Below are 25,962 nucleotides of genomic sequence, written 5' to 3' on the forward strand. Positions count from 1 at the left end.
TTAGCCTGTTGATTACAAATTGGCAGCACGGTAAAATAGTGGATAGCACAATTGCTTCACAGCACCAGGGTCCCAGGTTCGATTCCCGGCTGGGTCACTGTCTGTGCGGAGTCTGCACGTCCTCCCCGTGTGTGCGTGGGTTTCCTCCGGGTGCTCCGGTTTCCTCCCACAGTCCAAAGACGTGCAGGTTAGATGGCGTTAGGTGGATAGGATGCGTCAGTGAGCTTAGGTAGGGTCAGTGCAGGCTCGATGGGCCAAATGGCCTCCTTCTGCACTGTGGGGATTGTAACTCAAACCACTCCCCTCCCCGCCCCAAACCAGGGCAGGAGCACACTGGGCACGCGCAGGGTGCCGGGGAGCGCCTGCGCAGTGTGCACGGCCGGGACGGCGCCTGCGCAGTGTGCCGTGCCGGGGGAGCGCCTCCAGTGTACAGTGCCGGGGGAGCGCCTGCGCAGTGTGCCTTGCAGTGGGAGCGCCTGCGCAGTGTGCCGTGCCGGGGGAGCACCTGCGCAGTGCGCCGTGCCGGGGGAGCGCCTGCGCAGTGCGCCGTGCCGGGGGAGCGCCTGCGCAGTGCGCCGTGCCGGGGGAGCGCCTGCGCAGTTTACGCTGTAGCTGGGCCCCGGCCATGGCGTACCAGTTGTACCGGAATACAACCCTCGGCAACAGCCTGCAGGAGAGTCTGGATGAACTGATACAGGTACCGAGTCCGGGGGGGGAGGGAGCTGCGGTGCTGCCCGAAGATTCAACAGCCCCAAACCGCGCGGGTCAACCCCCCCCCCTCCCTCCATCCATCTCCCTCCCTCCCTCCCTCCCCCCCTCCCTCCCTCCATCCATCTCCCTCCCCCTCCCTCCATCCATCTCCCTCCCCCTCCCTCCATCCATCTCCCTCCCTCCCTCCATCCATCTCCCTCCCTCCATCCATCTCCCTCCCTCCCTCCCTCCCCCCCCCTCCCTCCCTCCATCCATCTCCCTCCCCCTCCCTCCATCCATCTCCCTCCCCCTCCCTCCATCCATCTCCCTCCCTCCCTCCCTCCATCCATCTCCCTCCCTCCCTCCCCCCATCCATCTCCCTCCCCCCCTCCATCTCCCCCCCCCCCCTCCCTCCATCTCCCCCCCCTCCCTCCCTCTCCCTCCCCCCCCTCCCTCCCTCTCCCTCCCCCCCCCTCCCTCCCTCTCCCTCCCCCCCCCTCCCTCTCCCTCCCCCCCCCTCCCTCCCTCTCCCTCCCCCCCTCCCTCCCTCTCCCTCCCCCCCCTCCCTCCCCCCTCTCCCTCCCCCCTCCCTCTCCCTCCCCCCTCCCTCTCCCTCCCCCCTCCCTCTCCCTCCCTCTCCCTCCCCCCTCCCTCTCCCTCCCCCCTCCCTCTCCCTCCCCCCTCCCTCTCCCTACCCCCCCCCTCCCTCTCCCTACCCCCCCCTCCATCTCCCTACCCCCCCTCCATCCATCTCCCTCCCCCCCTCCCTCCATCCATCTCTCCCCCCCCCGTCCATCTCTCCCCCCCGTCCATCTCCCCCCCCCCGTCCATCTCCCCCCCCCCGTCCATCTCCCCCCCCCCCCCGTCCATCTCCCCCCCCCGTCCAGCCCCCCCCCCCCCCCGTCCAGCCCCCCCCCCCCGTCCATCCCCCCCCCCCCGTCCATCCCCCCCCCCCCCGTCCATCCCCCCCCCCCGTCCATCCCCCCCCTCCATCTCCCCCGTCCATCTCCCAACCCCCCGTCCATCTCCCACCCCCCCGTCCATCTCCCCACCCCCCCCCCCCCCGTCCATCTCCCCACCCCCCCCCCGTCCATCTCCCCACCCCCCCCGTCCATCTCCCCACCCCCCCCCGTCCATCTCCCCACCCCCCCCGTCCATCTCCCCACCCCCCCCCGTCCATCTCCCCACCCCCCCCGTCCATCTCCCCCACCCCCCCGTCCATCTCCCCCCCCCCCCCCCGTCCATCTCCCCCCCCCCCCGTCCATCTCCCCCCCCCCGTCCATCTCCCCCCCCTCGTCCATCTCCCCCCCCCGTCCATCTCCCCCCCCCGTCCATCTCCCCCCCCCCGTCCATCTCCCCCCCCCGTCCATCTCCCCCCCCCCCGTCCATCTCCCCCCCCCGTCCATCTCCCCCCCCCGTCCATCTCCCCCCCCCCCGTCCATCTCCCCCCCCCCGTCCATCTCTCCCCCCCCCCCGTCCATCTCCCCCCCCCGTCCATCTCCCCCCCCCGTCCATCTCCCCCCCCCCCCCCCGTCCATCTCCCCCCCCCGTCCATCTCCCCCCCCCCCGTCCATCTCCCCCCCCCCCCCCGTCCATCTCCCCCCCCCCGTCCATCTCCCCCCCCCCGTCCATCTCCCCCCCCCCCCCCGTCCCATCTCCCCCCCCCCCCGTCCATCTTCCCCCCACCCCCTTCCATCTCCCACCCCACCCCCCCCCGTCCATCTCCCCCCGCACCCCCCCGTCCATCTCCCCCCCCCCCCACCCCCCCCCCGTACCATCTCCCCCCCCCCCACCCCCCCGTCCATCTCCCCCCCCACCCCCCCTCCATCTCCCCCCCCCCCCCGTCCATCTCCCCCCCCCCCGTCCATCTCCCCCCCCCCCGTCCATCTCCCCCCCCCGTCCATCTCCCCCCACCCCGTCCATCTCCCCCCCCCCCCCCCAGTCCATCTCCCCCCCCCCCCGTCCATCTCTCCCCCCCCCCCCGTCCATCTCTCCCCCCCCCCGTCCATCTCCCCCCCCCCCCGTCCATCTCCCCCCCCCCCCGTCCATCTCCCCCCCCCGTCATCTCCCCCCCCCCGTCCCTCTCCCCCCCCCCGCCATCTCCCCCCCCCCCGTCCATCTCCCCCCCCCCGTCATCTCCCCCCCCCCCGTCCATCTCCTCCCCCCCCCCCCCGGCCATCTCCCCCCCCCCCCGTCCATACTCCCCCCCCCCGTCCATACTCCCCCCCCCCCCGTCCATCTCCCCCCCCCCCCGTCCACTCCCCCCCCCCGTCCATGCTCCCCCCCCCACCCCCCCCCGTCCATCTCCCCCCCCACCCCCCGTCCATCGCCCCCCGCCCACCCCCGTCCATCTCCCCCCCCACCCCCCCGTCCATCTCCCCCCCCCCCCCCCCCCCCGTCCATCTCCCCCCCCCCCCCGTCCATCTCCCCCCCCCGTCCTATCTCCCCCCCCCGTCCATCTCCCCCCCCCCCCGTCCATCTCCCCCCCCCCCCGTCCATCTCCCCCCCACCTCCAGCTCCCCCCCCCCCCCGTCCATCCTCTCCCCCCCCCCCCCCCCCAGTCCACTCCCCCCCCCCCCCCCCCGGCCATCTCCCCCCCCCCCCCACCAGCCATCTCCCCCCCCCCCCCCCTCCATCTCCCCCCCCCCCCCCGTCCATACTCCCCCCCCCCCCGGCCATTCTCCCCCCCCCCCCACCCGTCCATCTCCCCCCCCCCCGCCCTCTACCGTCCAACTCGCCATCTCGCCTCACCAGTCTCAATCTCCCCTCCCCCCCCGTCCACTCCCACCCCCCGTCCATCCGCACCCCCCCACGTCCATCTCCCCCCCCCCGTCACATCTCCCCCCCCCCCCGTTCCAGCTCCCCTCCCCCCCCCCGTCCATCTCCCCCCCCCTCCATCTCCCTCCCCCCCCCTCCATCCTCCCCCCCCCCGTCCATACTCCCTCCCCCCCCCCGTCCATCTCCCCCCCACCCCCGTTCCATCTCCCCACCCCCGTCCATCTCCCCCCCACCCCCCCCCCCGCCATCCCCCCCCGTCCATCTCCCTCCCCCACCCGTCATCTCCCCCCCCCCGTCCATCTCCCCCCCCCCGTCCATCTTCCCCCCCCCCCCCCCGTCCATCTCCCCCCCCCCCCCCCCCGTCCATCTCCCCCCCCCGGCCATCTCCCACCCCCCCGTCCATCTCCCCCCCCCCCGTCCAGCCCCCCCCCCCCGTCCATCTCCCCCCCCGCACCGCCATTCTCCCCCCCCCCCCGTCTACTCTACCCCCGGGCCCCGCCCGGTCCATCTCCCCCTCCACCCCCGTCCTACTCCCCACCGTCCATCTCCCTCCCACCCGTGCCATCTCCCCCCGCGTCCATCCCCCCCCTTCCATCTCCCCCCCCCCCAGTCCATCTACCCCCCGTCCTCTCCCCCCCGTCCCAACTTTCCCCCCCTTACCATCTTCTTCCCCCCCCTCCCATCTTCCCCCCTCCATCATCTTCCCCCCCACACGTCCTCCATCTTCCCCCCCCACCCGTCCATCTTCCCACCCCCATCCCGTCCATCTTCCCCCCCCCCCCCCTCCCATCCCCCCCCCCCCCCCCCTTCCCCGTACCATCTTCCCCCCTCCTCCTCGTCCACTTCCCCCCTCTCCCCGTCCATCTCCCCCCCCACCCCCCCCTCATCCCCGTCCATCTCCCCCCCCCCCCCCCACTGTTTTGCTGTGTACTGTATCACGGTTACTCTGTTGTTTGTCTCAGTCCCAGCAGATTACCCCCCAGCTGGCTCTCCAGGTCTTGCTGCAATTTGACAAAGCGATCAACAACGCCTTGGCACAGAGGGTTCGAAACCGAGTCAACTTCAGGGTGAGCTTCCTCCCTCGCTGTCCTTCCATATCTGTACTGGACTGTGCTTCACATGGAAGCAGCGTATCTACAAGCAGACCGGACCATTCCGCACCTCACACACCATTCTCCCCCTCTGCACTGTTTCGGTTTCCGTAAGAAAGGATAAACTTACATTGGAGACGGTGCAGCGAAGGTTCAGTAGATTGGTCTCTGTGGTTAGAGCACCATGATCAGAGAGGCAGAGTAAATTATCTCCTGTCTCTGGAGTTTGGAGGAGTGCAAGGCGATCTCCTTGTGAAATATTCCAGATTCTGCAGGGCCCTCGACCCATTCAGCAGGTTGATTCTCCCCTGGCTTGGGAATTTAGAACCCGGGATCACAGTCTCAGGACAAGGGGACGATCATTTTGAACTCAGTTGAGAGATTTCTGCACTTGAGTCTGGTGATTGTTTGGAATTCGCTTGCCCAGAGGATTGTAGATGTTCCATTGCTGACTGTATTTAAGACTCAAGACTAACTTTTAGCTTCTCAGTGGTCAAGAGATTTAGGGATTAGAACCATAGGATTTCTACAGCACAGAAAGAGGCCATTCAGCCCATCAAATCTGCACCGTACCTCTGAAAGAGCATCCTACCTAGGCCTACTCTCCCGCCAACACACAACACCCCCCCCCCCCCCCCCCCCCCAAATCCCTGTAATCCGATCTAACCTGCACATCTTTAGACTGGGAAAAACCGGAGCACCCGGAGAAAACCCACGCAGACATGGGGAGAACGTGCAAACTCCACACACAGTGACCCAAGCTTGGAGTTGAACCCAGGACCCTGGCACAGTGAGGCAGTAGTGCTTACCACCGTGCCGTGGGCGGGAAAGTTGACTTGAAGCCATAGGTTCGACCATGTTGAATGATGGAGCTGCTCATCAGGCAGTCTGTTCCCCATCCTGCTGCTAGTTTTGATGTGATTACGTTCTGCCTCCAACATGTCCTTTACTCCTTTCTCCATCAAGTACTTGTATAACTTCCCCTTAAAAGTAGCTTTGTTGTATGTTTTTATTTACTAATTCATAGGATGTAGGCGTTACTGGCAAGACCATAAGACATAGGAGCAGAATTAGGCCACTCGGCCCATCAAGTCTGCTTCGCCATTCAATCATGGCTGATATATTTCTCATCCCCATTCTCCTGCCTTCTCCCCATAACCCCTGATCCCCTTATTGATCAAGAACCTATCTATCTCTGTCTTAAAGACACTCAGTGATTAGGGCAGTATGGTAGCACAAGTGGATAGCACTGTGGCTTCACAGCGCCAGGGTCCCAGGTTCGATACCCTGCTGGGTCACTGTCTGTGCGGAGTCTGCATGTTCTCCCCATGTCCGCGTGGGTTTTCTCCGGGTGCTACGGTTTCCTCCCACAGCCCAAAGACGTGCAGGTTGGGTGGATTGGCCATGATAAATTGCCCTTAGTGACCAAAAGGTTAGAGGGGTTATTGGGTTACTGGGATAGGGTGGAAGTGAGGGCTTAAGTGGGTCGGTGCAGACTCGATGGGCCGAAAGACGGCCTCCTGCACTGTATGTATGTTCTATGTTCTGCGGCAAAGAGTTCCACAGATTCACCACCTGAAGAAATTCATCCTCATCTGTGTTTTAAAGGATTGTCCCTTTAGTCTGAGATTGTGTCCTCTGGTTCTAGTTTTTTCTACAAGTCCTCTCCACGTCCACTCTATCCAGGCCTCGCAGTATCCTGTAAAGCAAGCATTTGTGTTTATCTCGAATTTCCCTTGAACTGAGTGGCTCGCTCATTGGGGGGGGGGGGGGGGTAAATCCTGGTTGAGTTGTTGTGGATCTGGAGTCACACACAGGCTGTGCTAAATTGCCTCTTAGTGTCCGCGGATGTGCAGGTTAGGTGGGGTTAAGGGGTTAGGGCGGGAGAGTGGGCCGAGGTAGGGTGCACTTTCAGAAGGTCAGTGCAGACTCGCGGGGCCGAATGGCCTCCTTCTGCACTGTAGGTATTCTATGATTCTATATAATTTGTAAAAATGTTTTGTCAAAAGATAACTGAACGGATAGCAGATGTAAGCCAGCAACCAACCTATCAATGAAGAGGTGAGGGGGGAAGGGAAGCAAAGTGGGTGAGTGAGATGGAATGTGTATTTGTGGATGGCTGTAAAGGGAGGGGAGTGTGGTGACATTTTTAAAGTTTTTATTCATGTGGGCGCTGCTGGTTAGGCCAGCATTTATTACCTTTCTGTAGATGCCCCTCAGAAGGTGGGGGTGAGCTGCTTTCTTGAACTATTGTAGTCCCTGAGGTGTAATAGTAATCTTTTATTATTGTCACAAGTAGGCTTACATTAACACTGCAATGAAATTACTGTGAAAAGCCCCCAGTCGCCACACTCCGGCGCCTTTTCGGGTAGACAGAGGGAGAATTCAGAACGTCCAATTCTCCTAACAGCACGTCTTTCGGGACTTCTGGGAGGAAACCAGAGCACCCGGAGGAAACCCACGCAGACACGGGAGAACGTGCAGACTACACACAGACAGTGGCCCAGCGGGAATCAAACCCGAGACCCTGGTGGTGTGAAGCAACAATGCTAACCACCATGCTGCCCCACGGTAAAGCTGCTGAAGCTACAACTAAGGACTACTTGTGTGCCAACCAACATCAGCAACAAATGATTGAGCTAAGCGATTCCGCAACCAGTGGGTCAGATCGAAAATCTGCAGTGCTGCCATATCCAGCCGCGAATGGTGATGGACAATTAAACAACTAACGGGAAGAGGAGACTCCAAAAACATTCTTGTCCTCCGTGATGGAGACCTGAAGGCTGAAGCATTTGCAACCATCTTCAGCCAGAAGTGCCGAGTAGCTGATCGATTTCAGTCTCTTTCCAGGGTCCCCAGTTTCACAGATGACTCATCCAATTTGATTCACTCCACGTGATATCAAGAAACGGCCTAAGGCGCTGGATACTGCAAAGGCTCTGGGCCCTGACAATATTTCGGCAATAGTACTGAAGACTTGTGCTGCACCCCTAGCCAAGCTGTTCCATCTACTGGCATCTACCCGGCAATGTGGAAAATTGCCGGGTATGTCCTGTACACAGAGCAGGATAAGTTCAATCTGGCCAATTATTGCTCTCGCAGTTTACAGTAATCATTAGCAAAGCAATGTAGGACAAAGAAAATTACAGCACAGGAACAGGCCCTTCGGCCCTCCCAGCCTGCGCCGATCCAGATCCTTTATCTAAACCTGTCTCCTATTTTCCAAGGTCTACTACCCTCTGTTCCCCGCCCGTTCATATACCCGTCTAGGTGCCTCTTAAATGATGCTATCGTGCCCACCTCTACCACCTCCGCTGGTAAAGCGTTCCAGGCACCCACCACCCTCTGCGTAAAAACTATCCACGCACATCTCCCAGCTTGTTGCTATCCACTCTGTCCATACCTCTCGTAAGTTTGTAGACCTCAATCGGGTCCCCCCTCAACCTTCGTCTTTCCAATGAAAACGATCCAAATCTACTCAACCTTTCTTCATAGCTACCCCCCTCCATACCAGGCAACATCCTGGTGAACCTCCTCTGCACCCTCTCCAAAGCATCCACATCCTTCTGGTGATGTGGTGACCAGAACTGCACGCAGTATTCCAAATGTGGCCGAACCAAAGTCCTATACAACTGTAACATGACCTACCAACTCTTGTACTCAATACCCCGTCCAATGAAGGCAAGCATGCTGTATGTCTTCTTGACCACTCTATCAACCTGCGTTGCCACCTTCAGGGTACAATGGACCTGAACTCCCAGATCTCTCTCTACATCAATTTCCCCCAGGACCCTTCCATTGACCATATAGTCCGCTCTTGAATTTGATCTTCCAAAATGCATCACCTCGCATTTGTCTGGATTGAACTCCATCTGCCATTTCTCTGCCCAACTCTCCAATCTATATATTTTGTTGTATTCTCTGACAGTCCTCCTCACTATCTGCAACTCCACCAATCTTTGTATCATCTGCAAACTTGCTAATCAGACCACCTATACCTTCCTCCAGGTCATTTATGTAGATCACAAACAACAGTGGTCCGAGCACGGATCCCTGTGTAACACCACTAGTCACCCTTCTCCATTTTGAGACACTCCCTTCCACCACTACTCTCTGTCTCCTGTTGCCCAGCTAGTTCTTTATCCATCTAGCTAGTACACCCTGAACCCCATACGACTTCACTTTTTCCATCAACCTGCCATGGGAAACCTTATCAAACGCCTTACTAAAGTCCATGTATCTGACATCTACAGCCCTTCCCTCATCAATTAATTTTGTCACTTCCTCAAAAAATTCTATTAGGTTTGTAAGGCATGACCTTCCCTGCACAAATCCATGCTGCCTATTACTGCTAAGTGTATTTTCTTCCAGATGTGAATAGGTCCTATCCCTCAGTATCTTCTCCAACAGTTTGCCTACCACTGACGTCAAGCTCGCAGGTCTATAATTCCCTGGATTTTCCCTGCTACCTTAAACAAAGGGACAACATTAGCAATTCTCCAGTCCTCCGGGACCTCACCCATGCTCAAGGATGCTGCAAAGATATCTGTTAAGGCCCCAGCTATTTCGACCCTCGCTTCCCTCAGTAACCTGGGATAGATCCCATCCGGTCCTGGGCACTTGTCCACCTTAATGTCTTTTAGAATATCCAAAATTTCCCCCTTCCGTATGACAACTTGACCTAGAGTATTTAAACATCCATCCCTAGCCTCAACATCCGTCTTGTCCCTCTCTGTGAATACCGATGCAAAGTACTCATTAAGAATCTCACCCATTTCCTCTGAGTCCACGCATAAATTCCCTCTTTTGTCTTTGAGTGGGCCAATCCTTTCTCTAGTTACCCTCTTGCTCCTTACATACGAATAAAAGGCTTTGGGATTTTCCTTAACTCTGTTAGCCAAAGATATTTCATGACCCCTTTTAGCCCTCTTTATTGCGCGTTTGAGATTCGTCCTACTTTCCCGATATTCCTTTAAAACTTCATCAGTTTTGAGTTGCCTCGATCTTATGAATGATTCCTTTTTCATCTTAGCTAGTCTCACAATTTCACCCGTCATCCATGGTTCCCTAATCTTGCCATTTTTATCTCTTATTTTCACAGGGACATGTCTGTCGTGCACTCTAATCAACCTTTCCTTAAAAGACTCCCACATTTCAAATGTGGATTTACCCTTAAACAGCTGCTCCCAATCCACATTTCCTAGCTCCTGCCGAATTTTGTTATACTCTGCCTTTCCCCAATTTAGCACTCTTCCTTCAGGACCACTCTTGTCCTTGTCCATGAGTATTCTAAAACTTACGGAATTGTGGTCGCTATTCCCAAAGTAATCACCGACTGAAACATCAACCGCCTGGCCGGGATCGTTCCCCAATACCAGGTCCAGTATGGCCCCCTCCCGAGTTGGACTATCTACATACTGCTCTGAAAAAACTCTCCTGGATGCTCCTTACAAACTCTGCTCCATCTGCACCTCCAACACTCCACGAATCCCAATCCCAATTGGGGAAGTTAAAATCTCGCATCACAACCACCCTATTGCTCCGACACTTTTTTATAATCTGTCTGCATATTTGTACCTCTACTTCATGCTCGCTTTTGGGAGGCCTGTAGTAAAGTCCCAACAATGTTACTGCACCCTTCCTATTTCTTAGCTCCACCCATATTGCCTCAGTGCTCGAATCCTCCATCGTGCCCTCCTTAATCACAGCTGTGATATAATCTCTGACGAGTAATGCAACTCGGCAGCAGGGTAGCATGGTGGTTAGCATAAATGCTTCACAGCTCCAGGGTCCCAGGTTCAATTCCCGGCTGGGCCACTGTCTGTGTGGAGTCTGCACGTCCTCCCCCTGTGTGTGTGGGTTTCCTCCGTGTGCTCCGGTTTCCTCCCACCGTCCAAAGATGTGCGGGTTAGGTGGATTGGCCATGCTAAATTGCCCGTAGTGTGCTAATAAAAAGTAAGGTTAAGGGGGGGTTGTTGGGTTACGGGTATAGGGTGGATACGTGGGTTTGAGTAGGGTGATCATGGCTCGGCACAACATTGAGGGCCGAAGGGCCTGTTCTGTGCTGTACTGTTCTATGTTCTATGTTCCTCCCCCCTTCTACCTCCCTCTCTATCCCTCCTGAAGCATCTATACCCTGGGATATTCAGTTGCCAGTCCTGCCCTTCCCTCAACCAAGTCTCAGTAATACCAATGACATCATATTCTCAGGTACTGATCCAAGCCCTAAATTCATCTGCCTTACTTGCTACACTTTTCACATTAAAACAAATGCACCTCCGACCACCTGTCCCTTTGCGTTCATCAACTCTTCCCTGTCTACTCTTCCCCCTAGTCATATTGAGTTTATTATCTCGTACCTTACTGGCGTTAGTTGCTGCTTCTTTACTGACCTCTAACTTCCTAATCTGGTTCTCAACCCCCTGCCACAATAGTTTAAAACCTCCCCAACAGTGTTAGCAAAAGCACCCCCTAGGAAATTGGTTCCAGTCCTGCCCAGGTGTAGACCATCCGGTTTGTAATGGTCCCACCGCCCCCAGAACCGGTTCCAACATCCCAAAAATCTGAATCCCTCCCTCCTGCACCATCTCTCAAGCCACGTATTCATTCTGACTATTCTTGAGTTTCTACTCTGACTGTCCCGTGGCACTGGTAGCAATCCTGAGATTACTACCTTTGAGGTCCTACTTTTTAACTTATCTCCTAACTCCCTAAATTCTGATTGTAGGACCTCATCCTTTTTTTTACCTATATCGTTGGTCGTCAACAGTTCTGTCAAGTGAAACTTATTCAGTAACAACCTGCTAAGAACTGGATGCTAAAGGTGAGGTGAAAGTGACTCCTCTTGATATCAAAGCAACATTTGGCCGAATGTGACATCAAGGAGCCCAGGTAAAATTGGGGAATGAGGGAAAGATCTCCATTGGTTGGAATCGGAGCTGGCGCCAAGGAAGGTGGCCGAGATTGTTGGAGCCCAATCAAAGCAAGTGGAGAAGGTTGACAAGAAGGCATACAGCATCGGTTCGGAGTATTGAGTATAAAAACTGGCAAGTCATGCTGCAGGTGTACAGAACCTTAGGCCACACTTGGAATATTGCGCACAATTCCGGTCACACCACCAGAAGGATGTGGAAGCTTTGGAGAGGTACGGAAGAGATTTACCAGGACTTTAACCTGGTGTTGTAAGATGTCTTACTGGGGGGCATAGGTTTAAGGTGCGAGGGGCAAAGTTTAGAGGAGATGTGTGAGGGTAGTTTTTTACACAGAGGGTAGTGGGTGTCTGGAACTCGCTGCCGGAAGAGGTGGTCGAAGCAGGGACGATAATGACATTTAAGAGGCATCTTGACAAATACATGAATAGGGTGGGAGTACCTTGTGTTGCCCTACTATGTATTTTCTTTTCGTGGATTAAAAAAAATATAAATCTAGAGTTCCCAATTATTTTTTTTCAATTAGAACATAGAACAGTACAGCACAGAACAGGCCCTTCGGTCCTCGATGTTGTGCCGAGCAATGATCACCCTACTCAAACCCACGTATCCACCCTATACTCGTAACCCAACCCCCCCCCCCCCCCCCCCCCCCCCCCCCCCCCCTCCTTAACCTTAGTTTTTAGGACACTATGGGCAATTGGGGCCTCACGGTAGCATGGTGGTTAGCATCAATGCTTCACAGCTCCAGGGTCCCAGGTTCGATTCCCGGCTGGGTCACTGTCTGTGTGGAGTCTGCACGTCCTCCCCGTGTGTGCGTGGGTTTCCTCCGGGTGCTCCGGTTTCCTCCCACAGTCCAAAGATGTGCAGGTTAGGTGGATTGGCCATGCTAAAAAAAATTGCCCGTAGTGTAAGGTTAAAGGGGGGATTGTTGGGTTACGGGTATACGGGTTACGTGGGTTTAAGTAGGGTGATCATTGTTCGGCACAACATTGAGGGCCGAAGGGCCTGTTCTGTGCTGTACTGTTTTATTTATTTATTCTAATTTAGCATGGCCAATCCACCTAACCTGCACATCTTTGGACTGTGGGAGGAAACCGGAGCACCCGGAGGAAACCCACGCACACACTGGGAGGACGTGCAGACTCCGCACAGACAGTGACCCAGAGCCGGGATCGAACCCGGGTCCTCAGCGCCGTAGTCTTTTCATGTACTTAATGATCCGTTGAGCTGCTTGCAGAAAAATACTTTTCACTGTATCTCGGTACACTGTATCTCGGTACACGTGACAATAAACAAATCCAATGCAGTAGAGGAATACAGATCCCAGAAGTGCAGAATTAGTTTAAACATGCATCGTGATCGGCGCAGGCTTGCAGGGCCGAAGGGCCTGTTACTGTGCTGTACTGTTCTTTGTCCCCAGGACATCACTGCAGGAGTTCCTCAAACGTGCCCTCGGCCCAACCATCTTAGCTGCCTCATCAATGACCTTTCTCCCATCCTGGCCGAATGACCTATTCCTGATCCTAGTTTCTGTAAGAAGCGGGGGTGTTCGCTGAAGAGTGTACTGCGTTTTCTCCCTAACAGCACTGTGATGTGTATCTACATAACAGAGACTGCAGCGGCTCAAGAAGGCAGCTCACCGACACTGTGTCAAGGGCAATTAGAGATGGGCAATAAATACTGGCCCAGCCAGTGACACTAGCATGCCGAGAACGAGTAAAAAACAATCATAAGATTAGAAGCGTGGATGTTCGCTGATTGCACGTTGTTCAGTACCATCCAAGTGACACTCGTATCTCATTAACGAATAAAAAAGATTCTGATCAGCATTGTACCACACACTGATTTCAGTTTATATTCCATAAATTGTTCCATGCTATAAACCTGCTGTGTCTGTGTCACATTAATATGGAAAATATATTGTATGAATTCAATTTTGTAATCACATCTACTGGGGTTGACTGAGGCTCAGTATTTCTCCGAGCGAGATTCGGTTTTGTTCAAATTGCGCCGTCTGGAAAAGCTTTACTGGGACGTAAATCCTTCCGCAGTCCGTCTTTAACTTTCTTTCAGCCCTCTTTGGGTTTGGTGCCTCTGGCGTCACCCCTGGGGGTCAGTGGTTTGTAACAACCCCGCAGTTGTTGGGGCAGCACGGTAGCATGGTGGTTAGCATAAATGCTTCACAGCTCCAGGGTCCCAGGTTCGATTCCCGGCTGAGTCACTGTCTGTGTGGAGTCTGCACGTCCTCCCCGTGTGTGCGTGGGTTTCCTCCGGGTGCTCCGGTTTCCTCCCACAGTCCAAAGATGTGCGGGTTAGGTGGATTGGCCATGCTAAATTGCCCGTAGTGTCCTAATAGTAAGGTTAAGGGGGGAGTTGTTGGGTTACGGGTCTAGGGTGGATACATGGGTTTGAGTAGGGTGATCATTGCTCGGCACAACATCGAGGGCCGAAGGGCCTGTTCTGTGCTGTACTGTTCTATTCTATCTATTGAGTTGTTGGTGATCTGTCCTGTGGTTTTATTTTAAAGGGCTCTCTGAATACGTACCGGTTCTGCGATAATGTTTGGACGTTTGTCCTCAATGACGTGGAGTTTCGGGAAGTCACCGAGCTGGTGAAGGTGGACAAAGTGAAGATCGTAGCGTGCGATGGCAAAAGTGAGTTTGCTAAATTCAAAAGCACCGTTTTGTTTTTCAATTTATGACTTGAATTCCTTTGAGAGCTACTTATTCTTGGCTGTCTGGGGAATGTCCGGCTTCTTTTTCCTCGCCCGATGGGAAACTGTTTCGAGAACATTGGTGTTAGCATGAGGAGGCCGTGGCATAGTGGTATTGTCACTGGACGAGTGGTATTGTGACTGGACCCAGAGTTAATGCTCTGGGGTTCCTGGTTCGAATCCCACCATGGAAGATGGTAAAATTTGAATTCAATAAAAGTCGAATGATGGCCATGAAGCCATTGTCGATGGTCGTAAAAACCCATCTGGTTCTCTGATGTCCTTTAGCGAAGGAAATCTGCCATCCTTACCTGGTGTGGCCTACATGTGACTCTAGACCCACAGCAATGTGGTCAACTCTTAAATGCTCCTCTCTGAAATGGCCCAGCACTCAGTTTAAGGGCAATTAGGGTCACCAAAGAGGGGACTTTCTGCAAAAGGTTTTTGTGAGTGTGCAGTGTTCTGGATGGGAGTAGGGTAGGAGCATTTCATATTCGTGGGTTTCCTCCGGCTGCTCCGGTTTCCTCCCACAGTTCAAAGCTGTGCAGGTTAGTTGGATTGGCCATGATAAAGATTAGGTGAGGTTGCGGGGATGTGGGGTCGGGGAGTGGGCCTCAGCAGGGTGCTCTTTCAGAGGGTCAGTGCAGTCTCGATGGGCTGAATGGCTGTCTGCACTGTAGGGATTCTATGATTCATACCTTGCATCATATGACTGAAACTGGGACTCAGTGTCATAATGATCACGAAATCCTGCTCAAATAATTTGCCACATGTTCCCCCATATTCTCTCTCCCCATTCCCTGGCTTTTCAAGCAGGCCAGCAGCACGGTTCGATTCCTGTACCAGCCTCCCCGGACAGGCGCCGGAATGTGGTGACTAGGGGCTTTTCACAGTAACTTCATTGAAGCCTACTCGTGACAATAAGCGATTTTAATTTTTAATTTTTTTCATATCTAGTGTTCATGATCCACTCGCGCGTCCTCTGACCCTACCTCTTCATATCTGGATGAAGAGATTTCTCTGGCAAATCTATTCCAAGTCTTTTACACCTGGTCTTGAAATAATGGTTGCTGACACTCTTTCCGCCCCCCCCCCCCCCCCCCCCCCCCCCCCCCCACCCACCCACCCACCACCACCTCCCTCCCCAACCTGATCCTATCTATCCCAGCCTCGTCTTCATTTTGAGCACGCCTATTGTGGAGCCCTGAAATCTGTGTTTCAACAAACTAAGGGTCACCTTTTTCACTCCTCTGATTTGTTTTGTGCTTTTGTTTCCTCATACCTGACATCCCCCCCCCCCCCCTCGAGTCTGCTGTGCTCTCTCCTGACACAGTGGCCTTGGCCCTTTTCAACTCATTTCCTCATCTCTTCAATATCCCATCGCAGCTTTCATAGATCTAACGGCATCTCCTAATTTGACATCCTCTGCAAATCCTGACTCCCTCCGGACCTGTGCCCTGGCCACTGACGTTCATTATTTCTAGGCCCGCGTCAGCTTCCTCCCTCAAGATCCCTGTCGCTTTATCCCCCTTTAGCCAAACTAACGTCTCCAAAATGGTCCTTTTCCCCGGCACCAGTTCGCTCTCTGGGGAGGACAGGGCCTCCCCTCTTCCCCAATATCCTGCACTGCCGCAAATGACTTTTTAGTAATTAGTCCGTGTTTTAATGAGCTACACATTGATGATCATGTCCTCTGGCACCTCCTTATGTAAATAGAAGCCTTGATGCTCGCAGGCCAAAGCGAGGCCATTTGGCCTGTCCCACCGATGCTAAAGGCCTTTTCAAATTATTTACAAAATTCACGTCCACTGCTCGAATGTTGCAGATCCCTCGTCGATGATTTCTTTTACCTCTGGTTACGGGAAAGCTTTTGAAAACTTTAAAAAAAGAACACACACAGCACGTTCACCAGTTGCCACCCGTCTGGTTTGCCTCCTCTGACAGATTCGGCTAACACCGTTTTCCTTTCGTTAATCCCCCCCCCTGCTTAATCACACAAGGTTCAAGCTGTCCAGACATCACGTCCCTAATAATAGATTCTGGCATTTTGCCTATTACAGATGTATGGGTAACTGTTTACCTCTTTCCCCCTTTTACTGGGGTTATGTTTGCTTCTTTCCAATTGTTTGCAAGAGTTCTAGAATCAAAGGCTATCTGCAGGATAAAAGCCAATACGTCCTTTATTCTGACCGACTCGGCGAAAGGTCCAGGTGCATTTGTTTCTATTTAGACACGTTAACCTCTCCAACGACAAAAGAAAAGGGTATTGCAGATTTTGGTATTGTCCTTTCCATCAGGCTGGCTTGGAATCTGAGGTGAAAGATCGGTGTCAGTGGTGGGTAAATTGTTGGAAAATCATAGAATCCCTACAGTGCAGAAGGAGGCCATTCGGCCCATCGGGACTTGTGCTTCAGAACTTGCCACACCCCTAGCCAAGCTGTTCCAGTACAGCTGCAGCACTCTGTCTGCCCGGCAACGTGGAAAATTGTGTACCCATGTCCTGTACACACAAAGCAGGACAAATCCAACCTGACCAATTACCGCCCCATCAGTCCACTCACAGGATCAGAGAATTTGCAGTGCAGAAGGAGGCCATTCGGCCCGTCGAGTCTGCACCGGCCCTAGGAAGGAGCACTCTACCTAAGCCCAGACCTCCACCCTATCCCAGTAACCCCACCTAACCTTTTTGGGCACGAAGGGCAATTTAGCATGGCCAATGCACCTATCTTGCACATCTTTAGACTCCCACCAATAAAGTGATGGAAGGGGTGATTGACGGCGCTATCAAGTGCTACTTATTCAGCAATATCCTGCAATGGCACTCGGGGTTGGGTTCCACCAGTGCCACTCAGCTCCTGACCTCATTACAGCCTTGGTTCAAACATGGACAAAAGAGCTGAACTCCAGAGGTGAGATGACAGTGACTTGCCTTGACATCAAAGCAGCATTTGATTGTATCAGGGAGCCCGAACAAAACTGGAGTCAATGCAAATCGGGATAAATCTGCTGATTGGAGTCATTCTTGGCACAAAGGGAGATGTTTGTGGTGGTTGGAGGTCAATCATCTCAGCTCCAGGGAATCACTGCTGGAGTTCCTCAGGGTAGTGTGCTAGGCCCGACCATCTTCAGCTGCTTCATCAATGACCTTCCATCATAACGTCAGAAGTGGGGATGTTCGCTGATGACTGTTCGCTGATGACTGTTCGCTGATGACTGTTCGCTGATGACTGTTCGCTGATGACTGTTCGCTGATGACTGTTCGCTGATGTTTAGCGCCATTCGCGACTCAGATCCTGAAGCAGTCCGTGTCCAAATGCAGCAAGACCTGGACAATATCCAGGCTTGAGCTGACGAGTTACATTCGTGCCACGTAAGTGCCAGGTAATGACCATCTCCTACAACAGAGAATCAAATCATCACCCCTTGACATTCAATGGCATTACCATCACTGAATCCCCCATAATCAACATCTTGAGGGTTACCATTGACCAGAAACTGAAATGGACCCAGCCACATTAATACTGTGGCTACAAGAACAGGTCAGAGGCTAGAAATCATACGGTAACTCACCTCCTGACTCTCCAAAGCCTGTCCACCATCTGCAAGGCACAAGTCAGGAGTGTGATGGAATACTCTCCGCTTGCCTGGATGAGTGCAGCTCCAACAATGCTTAAGAAGCTCAACACCATCCAGGACAAAGCAGACCCGCTTGATTGCTCCCCCTTCCGCAAACATTCAAACCCTCCACCGCCGACGCATAATAGCAGCCGTGTGTACCATGTACAAGATGCAGTGCAGAAACTCACCAAGGCTCTTTCGCCTTCTGATGACTTCACTGCACAAGTGATGGGGGTCTGGAGCTCACTTGTTGAAATGAGAGAAGAGGCAGAAACCTGGGGGGGGGGGGGGGGTAAAAAAAAGAGAGTCTCTGTAACTCAGGGGGCTACATACTGAGAGCTGTAACGTGGGACGAGTTTGGTGTCGCTGTTTACCGACTGGCGTAGGCGCACTGGCCTCTTGTGCCAGAAATGTCCATTTCTGTGTCTAACTGGTATGAACGCAGTGCTGGAGCTTCAGCGGCCAAAGTGCGTTTTAATGGTGTATTTTTTATGTTTTGTTTGCAGACACTGGTTCGAATGCTGCAGAATAATCCGAAGCTGGATCCAGACCTTTCAGTGCAGTATCCACATTGCAGACACATTGTGAATAATCCCGACTGTTATTTAGCAGCTGCCTGCTCCATCATTGCTTCAATTAACAAGAGAATAAGGAGTGTGGGGGGTGGAAGGGAGGGGGATTAAATGTATCCCCAGGATGTACAATATCAGTGAGATTACTTTTTATAAATTCAACCTCTGGCTTTTTTTTTTAATGTTTGAAAGATAAATCTGTAATAAAGTTTTACTGAACCGTTTTCCTTGCTTGTTTCTATTGTCATCATTTCTAAGCCCAGTGGATTTGCCACCTCAAGGGATCGAGTGTTGCTTCCCAAATTCATGCCCGTCTTTTCCACAGCTCCACGTGTGAATTTGTTCCAATCCGGTCTCTGCCCTCGAAACAGTACCGAAATGGCGCTTTGCAAAAGTCACGTGACATGCCATGTGACTGTGCCGATGGGAAACCTTCCCTCCTCTCAGAGCCGTCGGCTGTCCCTGACACGGTTTGACCACTCCATTCCCCCTCCCAATGCCTCTCCGCTGTTACCCAGCTGGGTGGGACTGCTCTACCCCTGGTTCCATTCTGATACCAGAGTGTATCTGGCGATGGCGTCTCTACATGCTCTCCCTGTGTGTGCCCACCCTCCCCAGTCATGTATTCTTGACACCCCGCTTCTGAACTGTATAACTGCACCTTGGCAAAATCATGCACAATCATACAATCCCTACAGTGCAGAACGAGGCCATTCGGCCCATCGGGTCTGCGCCGATCTATACCCGTAACCTAATCTGCCTATCCCTGGACACGAAGAGGCAATTTAGCATGACCTATCCGCCTAACCTGTACATCTTTGGACTCTGGGAGGAAACCGGAGCACCCGGAGGAAACCCACGCAGACACTGAGAACGTGCAGACTCCACACAGTCACCCGAGGCCGGAATTGAACCCGGGACCCTGGCACTGAGATAGCAGTCTTTTTTTTTTAATTAGTTCATGAAATGTGGGCGTCGCTGGCTGGGCCCAGCATTTGTTGCCCATCCCTGAGGGGCATTTAAGAGCCAACCACATTGCTGAGGATCTGAAGTCACACGTAGGCCAGGTAAGGACGGCAGATTTTCTTCCCTAAAGGATGTTAGTGAACCAGACGGGTTTTTGCAACAAGGGACAATGGTTTCATGGTCGTCATTGAACTTTGTTAAATTCCAGATTTTTAAAAACATTCAAATTCCACCATCAGTCGGAGCATTACGCTGGGCTCCGGTTACTAGCCCAGTGAGAAATCCACTAGGCCATTGCCTCCCCTAACAGTGCTAACCACTGTGCCGCCCGTGGAAGAATAAAGTTAGTTTCCACTTGTCAGTCATTGCAGGACAGAAGGAAGCCATTCGGTCCATTGAGTCCATGTCTCTCGGAGCAATGCAGCCAGTTATATTTCCCCCGGTAGGTTTATTTCCCCACGCACCCACCTGATTAACCTTCGAAAGCATTGTTCCTCTCCATTCCCACCATCGTTCCTCTCCATTCCCACCATCGTCATAGGCAGCGAGTTCCTTCTCGTTGCCATTCACTCGGCTACATTGCAAAAGCTCTTCCATCCCTCCCACATCCTTGAATAGCCTTAAATCAAGTCTTTGTACCAACAGCGAATGCAAACACTTTTCTTCAGAATAACAAAAGTGCTGTACAAACTCCAGGTCTGGCAGCACCTGTGGAAAGAAAAACGGTGAGTGTTTAGAGTCCGCATCATTCTGAGCATATGGAGTCAAAACTACACTCCGAACTAACCTTGCAGCCAATATCACCTCACTCCTGAACGATTCTGGTAAATCTCCTCTGCACCCCCTCGAGGACCCTCACATCCTTCCTCAAGTGTGGTGACCAGATTTGGATGCTATACAGAACATAGAAAAATACAGCACAGAACAGGCCCTTCAGCCCACGATGTTGTGCCGAACTTTTGTCCCAGATTAAGAACAAATTAACCTACACCCCATCATTCTACCGTAATCCATGTACCTATCCAATAGCTGCTTGAAGGTCCCTAATGTTTCCGACTCAACTACTCCACAGGCAGTGCATTCCATGCCTCCACTATTCTCTGGGTAAAGAACCTACCTCTGACATCCCCCCTGTATCTTCCACCGTTCACCTTAAATTTATGTCCCCTTGTAATGGTTTGTTCCACCCGGGGAAAAAGTCTCTGACTGTCTACTGTATCTATTCCCCTGATCATCTTATAAACCCCTATCAAGTCGCCCCTCATCTTTCTCCGTTCTAATGAGAAAAGGCCTAGCACCCTCAACCTTTCCTCGTAAGACCTACTCTCCATTCCAGGCAACATCCTGGTAAATCTTCTTTGCACCTTTTCCACATCCTTTCTAAAATGAGGCGACCAGAACTGCACACAGTACTCCAAATGTGGCCTAATACCCCAGTTCCGGCCTAACCCCCGTTCCCCCTCTCAGCCACCCTGTTCCCCACCCCCCTCTATTGGCCTATTGGCCCACCTCCCCCCATCCCCAAGTTCCCCCTTTGGACCCACCTACGTTCTCCCCTACAACCCCCCTTCCAGCACTTCCCTCTTTTGGCACCCCCCCCCCCCCCAGACCCGTCCACAACCCCCCCCCCCCCCCCATTTCAGTCCCTCCTTTTCCCCCTTTCCCACAGTCCTCCCTTGTCCTTTGTCCCTCGCTCCTGTCGCTGTGTCTCTTCCTAATTAATATTCACATTATTTGGTGGACTTAATTGTTTCACGGTAGCAGAATCCGATTGGAAGAAATTATTTTCTGATTCAGGGTTGCAAGTCAATGCTGGGCCCTCAAGTTCTGATTGTCGTTGTTCAGGTTTGGGGGAACCAGATTGCGCCGAAGGTGGGTGATGTATTTGCGGTTGTCTATGAATATCATACATGAGCAGAGACGAGAGAGATAGAAAGGTCTGACACATGGAGATTTGCTGAAATACAAGCTAACGGGAGCCAGAGATCATTACCCTTGTGACTGATGGGGAGAGAGCAGGGGCTGAACAGTTTTATTTGGCAGTTCCAGCTGATGTCCTTGTTCAGGGGCTGAACTGACAAGCCTTTCAAATCTGATTAGCACTTCAATGACTTGATTGTAAAATGTGTCTTGTTGATTTACCCTACCTTCAGCAGGAATACCTACGGTGGCCCATGTCTTAAGGTCAGACGCACAAAGTGGGGAGCTGAAGGTTAAATCTCTCTGCCGTCGGTTAGGCTGAGGATTGAGAAAACAGAGAATGCTCCGTGCTGTACACGGTGACCACTCCAGTAAGGTGGCGGTGTGCAGGAGCAGTATCTTCCACCATCTCTGTACCCCTTTCAGCTCACATCCCCTCCCAGAGCCTCAAGCGGAGGTCTCGAGTTTATTACGCATTCCAATCAAAGTGCTGAACTCAGGAGGTTGTCTCCTTGTGATATGGATAAAAATAAGGAAGGCTTCCTAAAACTATACAAGGCACGAGTTAGACCACACCTGGAATACTGTGAACAGTTTTGTTCCCCGTATCTAAGGAAAGATATTCTGGCGTTGGGGGCAGTCCAGAGAAGTTTCACTCGGTTGATCCCGGGTATGGAGGGATTTTCTTATGAGGAGAGGTTGAGTAGGTTGGGCCTGTACTCACTGGAGTTTAGAAGAATGAGAGGCGACCTTATTGAGACATATCGGATTCTCAGGGGGTTTGACAGGGTCGATGCTGAGAGGTTGTTTCCCCTTGTGGGAGAGTCTGGGACCTGAGGACAGAATCTCAGAGTGAGGGGGTCATCCATTGAAGACCGAGATGAGGAGGAATTTCTTCTCTCAGAGGGGAGTGAATCTATGGAATTCTTTACCTTCAGCATGTTGAGATAACCAGATTTTTAATCAGTGAGGGAATCAAGGGTTATGGGAAAAGGCTGGAAAGTGGACTCGAGGATTATCATATCAGATCAGTCATGGTCTCATTGAATGTCGGAGCAGACTTGATGGGCCGAATGGCCTACTTCTGCTCCTACATTTTATAGTCTTGCATACCTGCACAAAAGTAGACGGGAATAGGAAATAAAAATTTAGCAAAGCACTGATCCCTGCGGAACACCACTAGTCACAGCCCTCCAATTAGAAAAGCACCCTTCCATTGCTACTCTCTGCCTTCTATGACCTCGCCAGTTCTGTATCCATCTTGCCAGCTCACCCCTGATCCCGTGTGACTTCACCTTCTGTACCAGCCATGGCAAGGGGCTGGTTTAGCTCACTCAGCTAAATCGCTGGCTTTTAAAGCAGACCAAGCAGGCCAGCAGCACGGTTCGATTCCCGTACCAGCCTCCCCAGACAGGCACCGGAATGTGGCGACTAGGGGCTTTTCACAGTAACTTCATTGAAGCCTACTCGTGACAATAAGCGATTTTCATTTCATTTCATTTCATTTTCAACAACAGCAGCTCAAAGACTAGGAATTCGAGTAACTCAACTCCCGATACATCTCCACCCCCACCCCAAAAGCCTGTCCGCCACCGAGAAGGCACAAGTCAGGAGTGTAAAGGAACACTCTCCACTTGCCTGGATGACTGTGGGAGGAAACCGGGGCACCCGGAGGAAACCCACGCAGGCGCGGGGAGGAAGTGCAGACTCCGCACAGGCAGTCAGCCGAGGCTGGAATCGAACCCAGATCCCAGGTGCTGTGAGGGAGACGTGCTTGCCACCTGTATGAATAATAGAAAATAGGAGCAGGAGAATGCCATTCGACCCTTCTCCCTCTCAACGCTACATATATATATATTCAGTGTTTCTGGTCTTCACAATTTGAGAATGATGATCCAACAGTGCTCCACGTTTAATCCAGGAACAAAGTTTAATCAAATGAAGTGCATTTTATTTGAGAAAAGCAGAACATTGCCATTAGTTTTCAGAAAGTAGAGCAGACCCATGATGCTCCACCGACCATTAATTGAATCCACCAGATCAAGGCGACAACCGGGGGACTAGTTTTTTTTAACATGTGTCAACCCTTTGGCTGCCTGTCTCCTGAAATTTGCTCCAATGACAGAACAGAGTGTTAGACCTCTTTCATTTTTCAAAAGCAATGCAGATTGAATCGTGACACATACTTTAAATTCTCCTGTAGCTACAAGGGCAGTTAAGCAGAAAAGTGCAGTAATTGCAATGCATCTTTCCCAAGGGCCTCTTTATAACCTCAATAGTCCTTTTGATGCATCTGGTAAAGATGAATTATACTTAAAACCTTGGGCGCCAGAGTTTGGAGCGTTTTTCTGAAGCAAGATCAGGACTCTTCCGGAGGCAGTTATCTTGACTCTCGTTTCATAGATTTTCATAGAATTTACAGTGCAGAAGGAGGCCATTCAGCCCATCGAGTCTGCACCGGCTCTTGGAAAGAGCACCCTACCCAAGATCAACACCTCCACCCTATCCCCATAACCCAGTAACCCCACCCAACACTAAGGGCAATTTTGGACACTAAGGGCAATTTATCATGGCCACTCCACCTAATCTGCACATCTTTGGACTGTGGGAGGAAACCGGAGCACCCGGAGGAAATGCACGCACACAGGGGGAGGATGTGCAGACTCTGCACAGACAGTGACCCAAGCCGGGAATCGAACCTGGGACCCTGGAGCTATGAAGCATTTGTGCTATCCACAATGCTACCGTGCTACCCATATACGTATCGTTGGATATGTTTCCCCCCGAACATTATCGTCCTGTTTTCAAATCGCCTTGAAGTACAAGCTACATTTTATAGCGTAGAACCCTAGCCGTGGTTGTCTCCGATTCTGAAACATCTCCCTCACAGTAATGGTTAGCACTGCTGCCTCACGACACCAGGGTCGCGGGTTCAATTCCGGCCTTGGGTGACTGTGCGGAGTCTGCACGTTCTCCCCGTGTGTGTGTGGGTTTCCTCCGGGTGCTCCGGTTTCCTCCCACAGTCCAAAGATGTGGAGGTTGGATGGATTGGCCATGATCAATGCGCAGGGTTACAGGGCTGGGGTGGGGGAGTGGGCCAAGGTCGAATGCTCTATCAGAGGGTCGGTGCAGACTCGATGGGCCGAATGGCCACCTCCTGCCCTGTCGGGACTCCTTGGATTGTATCGATAGTTGAATACTTGAGCCTTACAAGGTTGATACGTTTGTCGGGAATAACAGGCAGTTTGGATAGCTGTTTATTTTTTCAATTTCTTTTTTTCCAATTAAGAGGCAGTTTATCATGGCCAATCCTAACCTGCGCATCTCTTGGGGTGTGGGGCTGAGACCCACGCAGATACGGGGAGAATGTGCAAAACTCCACGCGGACAGTGACCCAGGGCCAGGATCGAACCCAGGTCCTCGGTGGGAGGCACTGTGTCTGCTTGTAAGCATTCAGCGATTGGTAACATTTCAATGTTTACAATGCACAAGTTCTTTTAGAGCAACTCATTGCGTTGCCCCCCTGTGTTGGGAGGGTGGAGCTGAATCCAAACACGTTAATCCCAATCCTCTCTGTACAAACCTATGGAATGGTCCTGTACTGGACCTGAGACTGGGGTTAAGTTACGTTGTGTGGTACGAGTGTAACTCCCCTTTAGCCTTGGGGTTGTCACTTATTTTCTTTTTTTTTAATAATGAGTCAACGGATGGTAGGCAGGTTCGTGTGATGGACTGGGCGGTATTCGCGACTCTCTGAAGTTCCTTGCGGTCCTGGGCCGAGCAGTTGCCATACCAGGCTGTGATGCAGCCCGATAGGATGCTTTCTATGGTAATAGATGGTAAATGGACATTAATTGGGACACACTGTCCGTTCCCACACAAGGGATATTAATTGGGATACACTTGTGTCACTGCCCGTGCTGAATGTCATGTTGTTGAGGGTGTTAATGTGGGCATTGCATGCCTACGCGGGAAGTAGGTAGTGACCTCAATCTATGTCGACTGATGATATCTCCTTCCTCATGGTCCCTGGTGACCCCCAGGCTACTCAATGGGATGGGGGTGCGAGCGGAGCTAACCCCTGAGATCCCCCCTACACCTGGCATTGCCAGTCCTGGAGGCCCGCTGCTGACTCAACCATAGACTCGAGCTCTGGGGCGTCCTGGGATGGGGGGGGTCGATGGCTCCCGTCCGTGTCGGTATCATCCTTATCGCCAATCGACACCTGGGGTTCTGGCTGGGGTCAGGGGACACCAGAAGGGTTTACCCCATCACCAGCAGCTCCTACAAGACACAAGAAAAGATGCATGGTTGAATTATGGGCAGGGGGGCGGGGGGTGGGAGTTGTGGGGGGAGGGGATGTAGGGATGGTGTGGGTGTGGAATGGTGGCGGGTGTGATGGTGATGTGGGGGTAACACAGGCGCCATGGGGAACCGCACCTCAGCGGGATCTCACTTCCTCATCCGAGGCCGACCTCCACCCCGGTGACTTCCCTTTCTTCGGACCCACCCCCGCATCCAGTGCCCTCTGATCGGCTGTGGTGAGGGGCCGCAGGTCCGGCAGTCCCCCTCCACTCCCAGTGGTTGTGCGCGGCCTTCTCCTGGGGAAGGCGGGGTGGGGTGGTTGGGGAAACAGAAAAATGAACAAAGCTCCGCGCGTGCGGCCCAGGGGCGGGTAGCTG

General features: G+C 53.2%; 1 protein-coding gene across 1 annotated transcript; it reads left to right on the forward strand.

Annotated features, from left to right (window-relative positions):
• The first annotated feature begins 551 nt into the window (after positions 1 to 551).
• Positions 552 to 18,618, forward strand: gtf2a2 (general transcription factor IIA, 2). Its single transcript, XM_038784480.1, has 4 exons — positions 552 to 697; positions 4,431 to 4,535; positions 14,019 to 14,145; positions 18,329 to 18,618. Exons 1-4 carry the CDS (start codon positions 626 to 628, stop codon positions 18,352 to 18,354), a joined length of 330 nt encoding a protein of 109 aa, XP_038640408.1. The 5' UTR covers positions 552 to 625; the 3' UTR covers positions 18,355 to 18,618.
• The last annotated feature ends 7,344 nt before the right edge of the window (positions 18,619 to 25,962 follow it).

The sequence above is a fragment of the Scyliorhinus canicula genome, chromosome 24 (genome assembly GCF_902713615.1).
Source record: "Scyliorhinus canicula chromosome 24, sScyCan1.1, whole genome shotgun sequence".
NCBI lineage: Eukaryota > Metazoa > Chordata > Chondrichthyes > Carcharhiniformes > Scyliorhinidae > Scyliorhinus > Scyliorhinus canicula.